Genomic DNA, 11,513 nt, shown 5'->3' on the forward strand with positions numbered 1-11,513 from the left:
GCTGAAGCAAAAGTGGAGAAAGCCAAGAAGAAACAGGTTGATTTGAGAACTTCTCTAGTGACTCCTGCAGCTTCTTACCAAACTCTCTCCACTTTCTTTTCCTCCTGGGTATTAATTTTAAACTTTCAGGTAGTGGTGTAGCTCCCACCTTCTGCCCTTTCAGATACAGACTCTGCAAGCTGCTCACTAGTGGCTCCCACATCCTCTTTTCCTTCCCCCTCCTTTATAAAGGAGCGTCTCTGGGTTGGAAGGCTGGCTAGAGGATATTAGAAATGGCTTGCCACCAAAGACCCTCTTTCCATATGCCTTCAGTTACTCCAAGGGCCTGCAGTAGAATCCCTCTCTTATGGGATATAATCCTCCTCTCCAAGAGACCGTCCACAACCACTCAACAGCCTTTCAGGATGCTAATGCTCATGGCAAACACATAGAAGATTCTCCCTGTCCCCATGACTTCCCAACAACTGCCATGTGTCCATCACTGCTCTGAACTGGGGGTTGCAGAGTTTTATTTTAGAAGGGCTTGTTCTCTATTATTCCTTTTCTTGTTAGTTTTTGTTGACTTAGAAGAAGGGCAATATCCTGCTATTTTCAACACGAGTTTCTATAATCGACTACGTTTTAGGTAAATTTTTTGGATTGTTTAGGAATGGCTTGTGTTCACATAGTGTGAACTACAGTTAAACTTTGCAATGATCTGGTTAACTTGGTCAATGCAGACAGCCAAGATAAATTTGTGTTTAATAATTTATACTAATCAGATGAACCAAATCTCCTTTTCATTTTGTGCTATACAGAAGGCCTGCAAATAACATTCTACTGAGAGCATCTTCCTCTCAGGATACACCTGAGGAACTAGCCATGCCTGCCTGGTTTCAGATAAGATTCAACTTCTCTACATGATTCATGTGCAGTCTGACTGAAGGAGTAAATGTTTCTGAATACTAATCCCATTTGACAAGAACAGGCACAAATACTTGTTTTGCAGGGACTGACTCAGGGTCTATACTGCTCTTTCTTTATTTAAGTCCCTGTCTTGTGTCCTAGCTAGGTCCTGACTCTGTCACATATGTCAGAATTTCCATGCCTCTCACACTGCTTGGAATGGAGAAGAGGCCCAGCATCAGTCTATTACTATTGTCTATAATAAAGCAAAAGATGGATTTAAATAAGCAAATTTCTTCTGCCGTACTTCCAGTTTTGAAACATCTGGAGTAGTTTAAAAGCCTAATTTCTAAAAATCAAGCAACATAAATTAATAATTATACAAATTTTAATATATTTAAAAAAATTTTAAATACACTCTATTTGAAAATCTAAAAGACCCAAAGTCAAGTACTATTCTTAAATAAAATACCCTTCTAATTAGAGTGAATGCGTAAGATAGTAAAGATTTAAAAAGAAGAATCTATTTGTAAAAAAAAATACAACATATGCACGTGACAGTTTATGACATATTTATTTAAAGTTTGTAGATATTCTTGGAAAAGAGCTTAATGCCACTTTTATTACCTTTAATTCACTCATTTTTATGCTAGCTTAAATTTTAAGGCTTATGTGAGCCAACTTTAGTCCTTCAATGTTTAATAAAATGAAGAATGTACAAGACTAAATGTAGATTAGACTTAGGCATGAGGGCTAGAACTGAAATGCTCTATATATGAAAGAAGTCAAGAATCATTATGATTGACCTCATAGTACCCTAGGAAGGTCTACTCTTCTGAAACTGCTTATTTGAGTACAGAAAGTCATGACAGCAACAGTGAAAAGTAAAAAAATTTACTAGTTTCCTCACAGCTTAGTTTTTTTTGTTTGTTTGTTTTTGTTTTTTTTGCGGTATGTGGGCCTCTCACTGTCGTGGCCTCTCCCGTTGCGGAGCACAGGCTCCGGACGCGCAGGCTCAGTGGCCATGGCTCACGGGCCTAGCTGCTCCATGGCATGTGGGATCTTCCCAGATCGGGGCACGAACCCGTGTCCCCTGCATCAGCAAGCAGACTCTCAACCACTGTGCCACCAGGGAAGTCCCACAGTTAGTTTTTTTAAAGTGTCATCTTAATTTTCTGTTGGCCCTCATTTTTCACATTTATTTGGTTTACTACAAGACCTTATTTCATCCCCTCCTAAGCCATAGATAAAGTAATTCACTAATTGCATCAGCTACAGGATAATTTTACGTTTAGAACTTCAGAAATGTCCTCCCTTGGCTAATATAAACCATGTTTTAAAACCAATATTAAACTGCCTATCATCTACACAGCTGAAATTTATTTTTAACTCCACAAAAATTTTCAGTTACCCTATAAAAAAGATCACTATTATAAAAAAAAAAAGTATGGGCTTCCCTGGTGGCGCAGTCGTTGGGAGTCCACCTGCCGATGCAGGGCACATGGGTTCATGCCCCGGTCTGGGAGGATCCCGCATGCTGCGGGGCGGCTGGGCCCGTGAGCCATGGCCGCTGAGCCTGAGCGTCCGGAGCCTGTGCTCTGCGGGGGGAGGGGCCACAACAGTGAGAGGCCCGTGTACCGCAAAAAAAAAAAAAAGTATGACATGTGTGTATCATGTTTTATTATCTTATTTTGTTACGCCCTATTATCTTCCAAATTAATTTGGCAGAGTATTTGGGAAACAGTCTAGGAATTTAAAGGAAAAAATGAAATCACAGTAAGATGGAGTCTTAAAATAGCCTGAACTGAGGATTAGTGTTTAATTGAGAACTTTCTGACGATGCCATGATTTTGAAATAAAGCAGAACTTTTTCAACTTTTCCAGACCTTTTAGCAATGTGGCAAGTTTCATTTTGCTCCTGTAGCTGTATTAATCCATTATACTCTTGGGCAAATGGAGCCCAAAACTTATCTCTACTACATAAACAAATTCGAACAAATAAGCCTTCAGACATTACTCAATCCTGAAGGACATTTAGGAAGTTTGAGATCAGCTCACACACTTTTTGTAATTGTGTTCAGAAAAACTAGGCCTCTCTGACAAAATATCAAGGTAAAGAAGCCTAAGTACAAATATAGAAGATGAGGAGAGTCAATAATTTGCAATGTTTTGGTTGAAGTTGAGGGCTTTTCTCAACCTGGACTATTTCTACGAAACAGTGGTTTTTGGAAGTATTTTAATATCAATTCCATTAATTAATTCAAAAGATATTTACTGAGTATCTACTGCATGTTAGAATGCCTCAGAGACATTAATGAATAAAACAGATTTCTGCCCAAATGGAGCTTACATTCTATCTGGGGGACAGTAAAAGCAATAAAGACCATAAGCAAGTGCGTTAGAAGGTGATAAGTGCTAGAGAATAAACAAAAATTATTACTCTGGTAAATCTAGTCAGTATTAATCTAGTAGATCTATACAGCGTTTTATCTTTAATAGTAATCCATTAAATTACATAAATTATACAGTAATCTATATCTAATCTAAGAATTCTATGTAGTATGGTAAATACTATATACTATATAGTATAGTGTATCTTTTATAGAAAAAACTTGCTTTATCAGGAACTCTATAGAATCATACCGATAATCATATGAATGATTTAGAATGTTATTATCCATAGTAAACAACAGATTAAAAATGAAATTTAACCCAAACTTCATATTTGTTGTGGTTGGTACTAATCCAAGAGACAAAATACTCATGAAACCATTCTAAGTCCACAGCTGACAAAGCTTTTACATGCAAGTAAACATAAAGTTGTGAATCTGCTGGGTTATATGGTCATCTCTTGGGTATCCCAGTAGTTTTGATTTGAAAAGAGTTTAGATACAGATCATTTTTTAAACTACCTTTTATAAAACTACAAAACTCACACAAATCTTTGGAGGCCACTATTGGAGATACACTTACCAAATTACACAGAGCACTCAGATTTTATTATTCAGTGGATTGAGGTTATATACAGGCTCCCCACACTACAATTTTCATTTGGGTTTTAGGGCACTGGCCTGGTTTTCTGCAATATACCATTTACATGGGCTGGATAGGTAACCGCTCTACCTCTGACACTGGTTACTAACAACAGTTTGAAAGATTTCACACCTAACTTTGTACATGATTTAATTAGAACAAATAAACCTAACTCTCATGTCTTAAGTATGAGTAACATCATTTCTGTGAATAATACAAAAGTACTTTCCAGTTTCCTGTGATCCTACTACCATTTGAAAGCTCATTATGGCACTCTGTTCCAAGCTCTAAAAACGTGTTTAATCCATATGATGTCAGAGAAGTTGCCAAAAAAGGCTAAGAATCATGGTGGCTGAAAAGTAATTATCCAGTATTTAACAATTTCCGGCTATTTGGTTTAAAGTTGATGGTTGTAGCATCCTCAGGGCCCCAATCTAGCCCTGATATGTGTTTAGGAAGATTGCCTGGAGACAAGATTGTAACCAACTGGTTATAAGCTCAGAAATAACTACAGTCATGGATGGAGTTAATACTTTGTCTCTGAAGACACTATTAATAACAATACCGGACGGCTCACTTCTCCCTGTCACCTGGGTTCAGGTTCTCATATGTTGAATGAGATTGGAAAGACAGAAAAAATGTGTCACCTGGGTATTTACATATGCATAGTTTGAGGGACTGTAGCAGGGAGTGTGTAGCACCATCTGGATGAAGACATGGAATGGCTTATCCTCTGACTGTATTGAATAGTTTTAATTGTATTTTTAAAATTTTCCCCAGTTTTTCATACTTTCATATATCTCTTCTCCTTTTTTGTCAATTGAAAAATAATTATTTATTAGGTGGCTAGAAGATAAGCCATCTCTAGTCAGGCTTGCTGATGAGGCTCCCCTTGGAAACAGTATTGGGTTAAAGGTTCCCATCCACAGTGCCAGATTCTCCCAGCACACTGAAAGGAGCCCAGACACACGGGTGACTCTGTGCACACAGGCTGAAGGCTAACTCACCTTGGCAAGCTCCAGTGCGGATGTTGGGGATGAAGCCCCGCCGGCAGGGCTGAGGCTGGGCGGGACACATTTCACAGGGGTGGCCCCAGGCCCGTCCAATGGTGGCACAGCACAGAGTCTTTGTGCAGACAATGCCTGTCAGCTGCCCTTGGCACATCTGGTTGTTGACCTGAGTGAAACATGGGCCTGTCCTGTAATCTGGAATGTGAAAGAAGACAGAAAGACAGGTTTTATGATCACACACCAATCTTACACCAGGACCTCCAAATACATAAAACAGAGACTCGTCTGATGAAAACATCGCGCGACAAAAGCCCAATGTGTTTGATTTTGAAAATTCTTAATTTTTCAATATTGAGAAGTGCATTACAAGAATTCAATGTATTCTACCCTAGACACTGTAAATAGATGGCTCAAGGGTTGTGTCTGGGACACAGATGTGTTTTCTTGGCCGCCTAATGTTTTAAAAGAATTTAAATGAGTAGCCAACATTTTTAAATGGGGAAATTTCACATGAAATTTATATTTCTGGCTTTTCTTAAAAAGTTGGAAGTTCTGGCCATGCTAGGCCTGACATGTTGCATGGCAGTGGTGGAGTGAAGTGTGTCCCCTCTATGACAGCACCGCCACAGCCACCCAGCCCTCTCCACTCACTGGTGTGCGCCACCTGTGCCCTGATGGCACCTGCTTTAATGGCTCCTCTTTACCTAGAAAAATTTCTTCTTTGACTAGGCGGTCAAGAGTTCAGAAAATCAAAACAGAACCAATGAAGATATACCCTTCCATATCACATCTATATTTGGGCGGTCCAGATTGTCTATAATCATTTAGTTCTAACAATTGATTTCTGTTTCCTTGTCAGTGTGTTTAGTTCTATGTGTAGCTCATCTTGGAAGACAGTACTAATAAGGCCCATGGCCATGGATTCTTTCCAAGTTAATATTATATGATCTCTATTCTCTAGAAGATGATTGTACAATTGTCCAGCTCGGTTATGATGATGATAAAAACATTAGCAAATGTGTGTCACTTATGATCTACACACAGACTCTTCTATGAATATTAAGGACAGCTATTATGACCCTTGGGTCACAAAGTGGTTCATGGACCAGCAACATATGCATCATTCGGGAGCTGGTTAGAAATGCAGACTGAGGCCTCATACCAGACACACTAACTTAGAATATGCATTAACAAGATATTTAGGAGATCCATACACACCTTAAAGTTTAAGAAGGACTGATCCAGACTACAAGCAACTTGAAAGCTGGGCACTTCTATTATATCTCTCGTCCTGCTGTAATTTACTTAAATGACTCTTTAAGATGATCAGTATATGTATATTATTTTAAGCAGAACTGAATTATTAATGGATTTTTAATTTGTTGCTTGTGTTTTGAAAGACACAGAAAATCAGAGAAAGGTCAGTTTCCCGAAGACTGACCAATTAAATCATCAACATTTGTTATAAAATTACAACAGAAATATGTGAAAAAGTTTTTCCCCCATTTACAGAGATTTGTACGCATACAGTTTATTAACTCTTGGGAATGTAAGAAGATAGTCAGGATTTCCTGATAAGCCTTAATGCGAATGACATAATTCCATTTGAAGGGGAAAACCAGAACAAGTTTATTTCATATTTTTGTAAGAACAAAACAATGTTGCATTCCATGGAAGAACAGTCAATAATGTTGGTAAGATTTTTATGAAAAACTGTTACTGGGAAATATCAAACTTGGATATAATTTAACATTCAAAATGCTAAACAAGAACAACTTAGATATCACCTAAATGCTACAGTATGACAAAAATACACCTTAGAGCCACATAAAATTTCTGTTTCTTAATGAAGAGTGAGGCTTTGTCAGATACAAGAACATTTTAAAAGTTCAATATAAAGGGAAAAAAATCTAAAATAGGTAACTTTTTTAGCAAGCTGGCTTAACATTCTGTTACTCTGCAGCTGAACTTCAACAAAAATAGCTCATTTTAATCCATTACACAAGAACAGATGTGCTGGCTGCAAATCACGTTTTTGAAGAAGACAGTCTTTGTATTATACATGTAGATATGTCAACCTTGTAAAGAAGCATGCTTCCCATACCACAAATTGCCAGGTCATAAATTTTTTAAACCTACTCTATTGTCCTTCAGGCAACACGTTATTTTGCCATTTTAAATAAATATTAGACTTATGATAAACTGTATCACGTTCTGAACAAGTAGGAAAAAGCCTACTTTTCACCAAGTCTCTTTTTCTGTTTTTTTTTTCATAGATTCATGCATATATACCTACGTTCACATTCTGTACCCTTTTAGGATTCCCAGAGAGAAGCCTGCATAGCCTCTCTCATAATCTCATTCTTAAGTAAACCAGTTTGTCAGGAAATGCCTTCCTTCTAACTACAGCACCTTCTTAAAATTATGTCCTCTTAGTCTGATCTTCTTGGAGAAGAGGACTATCTTGACAAGGATAGCTGTTTGTCCCTGCAAACGACCTTGCATGTTAAAGGCCCTAATTAAGCCAACCCCAGACTCCCCTTCCTGGGAACAGTTTACCATTCCTTATTTCTTCTGCCTGTATTTCCTTTCGTTAAGACTGTGCTTCAGAATCTATTTTCTTACATGGTTACACTTTGCTTTCTGGTTGGCAAGTAATTACCTTAAAATTTAAACTTACAATGTAACCTATTTATTCCAGAATTACTCACATGTAAAATGTGAACAAATATTAGATACTGAAAAGAGATTTAAATTTCCTGATCAGATTAAAAAACGTTCTGTCCCAGACGTTACTAGCATTTTAATTATGGTCAAAGAGTATTAGGAGACCTTAATTAAATGTTATGATTGGCCATACACTCATCAAGTTTTCACTTCAGGTAAAATATTATTGTATACCATGCTAACCATTCATAGGTAAGGACATACTTGCAGTGCGTTAACAAAGGATAAAAGGAGTGAACTGCTTAACACTTGGTATGCTGGAACCAGTGGGTTGGAAACAGGTATTTTCCTCATTACTATATGACCAAGAAAATTTTGTTAAAAATTATCCTGTGAAACACAAATATTGCTATTTTGATTTTCAAATATCTAACTGCAATACAGCATATTAATTGGTTTTATATAATTTCACTTTTATTCACATTAAGCAATTGGTACAATTAGCAAACTCATCAAAAACTTAAATTCATTAAGGTATAACTTATACATCATATAGTCATCTGTTTTAAATGTACAATTCAATGATTTTTCATAAATTTTATTGAATTGTGCAACCATCACCACAATCCAACTTTAGGACATTTGCATCACCCCAGAAAGATTCCTTGTGCTCATTCCCAGCCCCCATTAACCACTAATATTTCTGTCACTATAAATCTGCCTTTTCTGGACAATTTCAGAGAAATGGAATCATATGATATGTGATCTTTCTTGTCTGGCTTCTTTTGGTTAGCATAACGTTCTTGAGGATCATCCATGCTATGGCATGGGTCAGTACTTCAATCCTTTTTACTGCTGAATAATATTCCACTATATGGATATACCACATCTGATAACCAACCAGTGGCCTTTTGCTGGGCCATATAGTGAGCACATGTTTAACTTTTAAAGAAACTGTCAAACTGTTTTCCAAAATGACTTCATGGTTTTATATTCCTACCAGTAATGAGTGAGAGTTCCAATTCCTCCACATCCGTGCTAATATTTTCTAGTTTCTATCTTTATTATTATAGCCTATGTTGCCATTTTACTTTAAATAAATACAACTGAATATAGTTGGGAATTTTGCTATATTTCACAAGTCCTCTTAATAGAACTAGAGATGCTAAACAGTGATAGCTAACCAAAGATGAGCATTATTGTCATATGGACAACCAGACAACCTTTGCAGAGCTTTCCAGAAGGTAAAGACAGAAACAGGTCTGCTGGGGATTTTGTATTGAGGGAGAAATTTTTTTTTTATTTATTCATTTATTTTTTTGCTTATTTATTCTTTTTGTTTTGTTTCGTGGAAGAGACGAGGATTACTAAAAGTCAATGGGAATGACCTAGTTGAAAGGGAGGGTTTCTGATTACCATAGAGAATAATAATTTCTAATATAAGACCCCTAAGGAGTCAGGCTGAGAGTGAAACCAGAATTTGTATGGAGTCATCCTTAGACAGGAGAAGAAAAGTACTGTTCTTGTAACCAGAGGGAGGAATGGCAGGCTGCACAGAGATGTAGGCATGTTTATATAGTAGAGGAAAATGAGCAATGTCCTCTCGGATACCTTCTCTTTTCTTTGTAAAACAGGAGGTGGGACAGTAGGTCTTTGGCAGAGGTTGGCTGGGGTGTCAGATCTTGGAGGCTAACTGAGATGGACACTGCAGATACCAAGAGAGGGAGCTGACCTGAGAATCCAGCAGATTCCCAGGTGACAACAGCACCTCTCTATGGTGGAAGAATAAGATGAACTTATAATGGGACCCATCTGTCTGTTTTGTGACTTTTTCCAACAGCTCTAGGCAGCTGAGAAGCTCCCTCAGAGATAAGGGTTCATCTAGGATTAGGGTTTTGTCTGTCAGAGAAGAAAAAAATTCAGAATGGCAAGGGGGTGTAAGGTGTTGCTAGACATATTTTGAAATTATAGACTATGGAATCTAAGCTGGATGAGCTGGGAAATGAAAAAAAGGAATGGACTTACAGATTAAGAAGTGGGAGAAAGCAGTAAGATCAATAGACTAGGTGTCCCCAAGAAGCCCCACATGAGGCGGGAAATTAGTCACAGTGATAGCAATACATCAGCTGTCCATGTGGCTGTAGTAGTATTTATTTAACTGTCCGCAGAATGCAGTTAAGGTTCACAACTGTACAGATGTACACTCCATAATTTAGGAAAGCTACCCACAACTACTGTAATGTAAATGACATCCCCTGGAGTTGTGCAGTCAAATAATGCCATAAAGATATCCAAAATTCCATTCATCCCCACTTTAGTACACAAATAATTGCCTGATCCCAGAAGGCGTATGAAAATATGTGAGATTTCCCATCAAGCTGCACAGTCTTTAGACTTAAGCAAGAAGGCATTTCCATTCTTTCCATTCTCAGGAACCAAAGAAATGCAACATGCAATCAAGTGATCGTCTTGTGTGGGAGCTGCAGACATGAGTGAGTACAATGAAGAACTATGGAATGTGTATAATCTAAGTCTAAAGATCCTGGCCACATGACAGCCTCCTTTGGGTAATGGAGTTTTTGACATAGCAGTTACAAATAAGGTTTAGTGCATTCCGTTATGGTTCTAACTGAGAATCTATCTAGTCAGTCTGCCAGCCGAAATATCTGATCACAGATATAACTGGAGCATGCAGAGAAGGCAACCACTCTAATTATAGTTTCCTTAGTCTCAATAAAATTTGCCTAAGTGTCTGCTGGTCCAGAATTCATGCCGGGTCTAAATATTCAGAGTTAAGTAAAGTGAAATAAGATAGCGATTGTCTTCCATGATGGAAAAAATCTGTCACCCTCAGGAAATTTTAGAATTAAGTACAGAAATGTTTAAGAGAATCAAAGCCATTAATTTAATATTTTTGCTTTTAGGAACTTGTGCAAAAATTATGTACCTGTAATGTTTAATAGCATCTTGCCCATTCCATTAGATTGCCTTGTAACCACAGTTTAAAATAAATAATTATGTAATTTATTTAGAGTTGTGATTTTTATGTTAAAATGTGACTATGCTTATACACACAACGGGATCATTTAAGTGAACTTCAGATTTTTATAAATTTGTAAGTTTGAGTAGACATTTAGATTTTAATTAGGTTTATGAGAGTAACTTGAGTACTTACAAAGGTTTTTAAGTTGCACAACTGAAGTACTTAAGGGAGATAGTAGGTGTACTTAATATATTAAAGCAGTTTAAAAGGTAGGGAGGTGTTTCATTAGCTACATATGAAAATGGAACCAAATACTATTTAAAGACCTCTTAAAGTGACTACTAAAATCTGCTAGACTTATTAGTAGATGAGTGATATTTATACACCGAATTTAAAAGCTCAAGGAATATACCCTAAAAAACTGAAAGCAGGGATCTGAAGAGATATATGGACAACCATGTACACAGCACCATTATTCACAATAGTCAAGAGGTGGACACAACCCATGTGTCCATTGACTGATTAATGAATAAACAAAATACATGCAATGGAATACTATTCAATCTTAAAAAGGAAGGAAATTCTGACACATGCTACAACACGGGTGAACCTTAAGGACATTATTCTGAGTAAAGCAAACCAGCGACAAAAGGAAAAATACTGAATGATTCCACTTCTATGAAATGTCTACAGTAGTCACATTCACAGAGACAGAAAGTAGAATGGTGCTTGTCAGAGGCTGGAGGGTAGATGGGGAGTTAAGTGTTTAATGGGTTCAGAGTTTCAGTTTTGTAAGACAAAGTTCTGTGGATGGATGGTGGTGATGGTAGCACAACAATGTGCATGTATTTAATGTCACTGAACTGTACACTTAAAAATGGTTAAGATGGGGCTTCCCTGGTGGCGCAGTGGTTGAGAGTCCGCCTGCCGGTGCA

The 11,513-nt window shown here is 37.4% G+C and overlaps 1 protein-coding gene across 1 annotated transcript in view; it reads right to left on the bottom strand.

The window, feature by feature from the left end:
• Positions 1-11,513, bottom strand: part of LOC103072866 (fibrillin-2) — a gene marked incomplete at its 3' end in the record, with an annotated part of 172,374 nt that overhangs the window by 92,942 nt on the left and 67,919 nt on the right. Inside the window, exon 6 of the mRNA XM_007459998.1 lies at positions 4,926-5,123. Within this exon, the coding sequence (XP_007460060.1) occupies positions 4,926-5,123 (198 nt within the window). The remainder of the gene's footprint in view (positions 1-4,925; positions 5,124-11,513) is intronic.

Source organism: Lipotes vexillifer, unplaced genomic scaffold, assembly GCF_000442215.2.
Source record: "Lipotes vexillifer unplaced genomic scaffold, Lipotes_vexillifer_v1.1 scaffold44, whole genome shotgun sequence".
In the NCBI taxonomy this organism is placed as follows: Eukaryota; Metazoa; Chordata; class Mammalia; order Artiodactyla; family Lipotidae; genus Lipotes; species Lipotes vexillifer.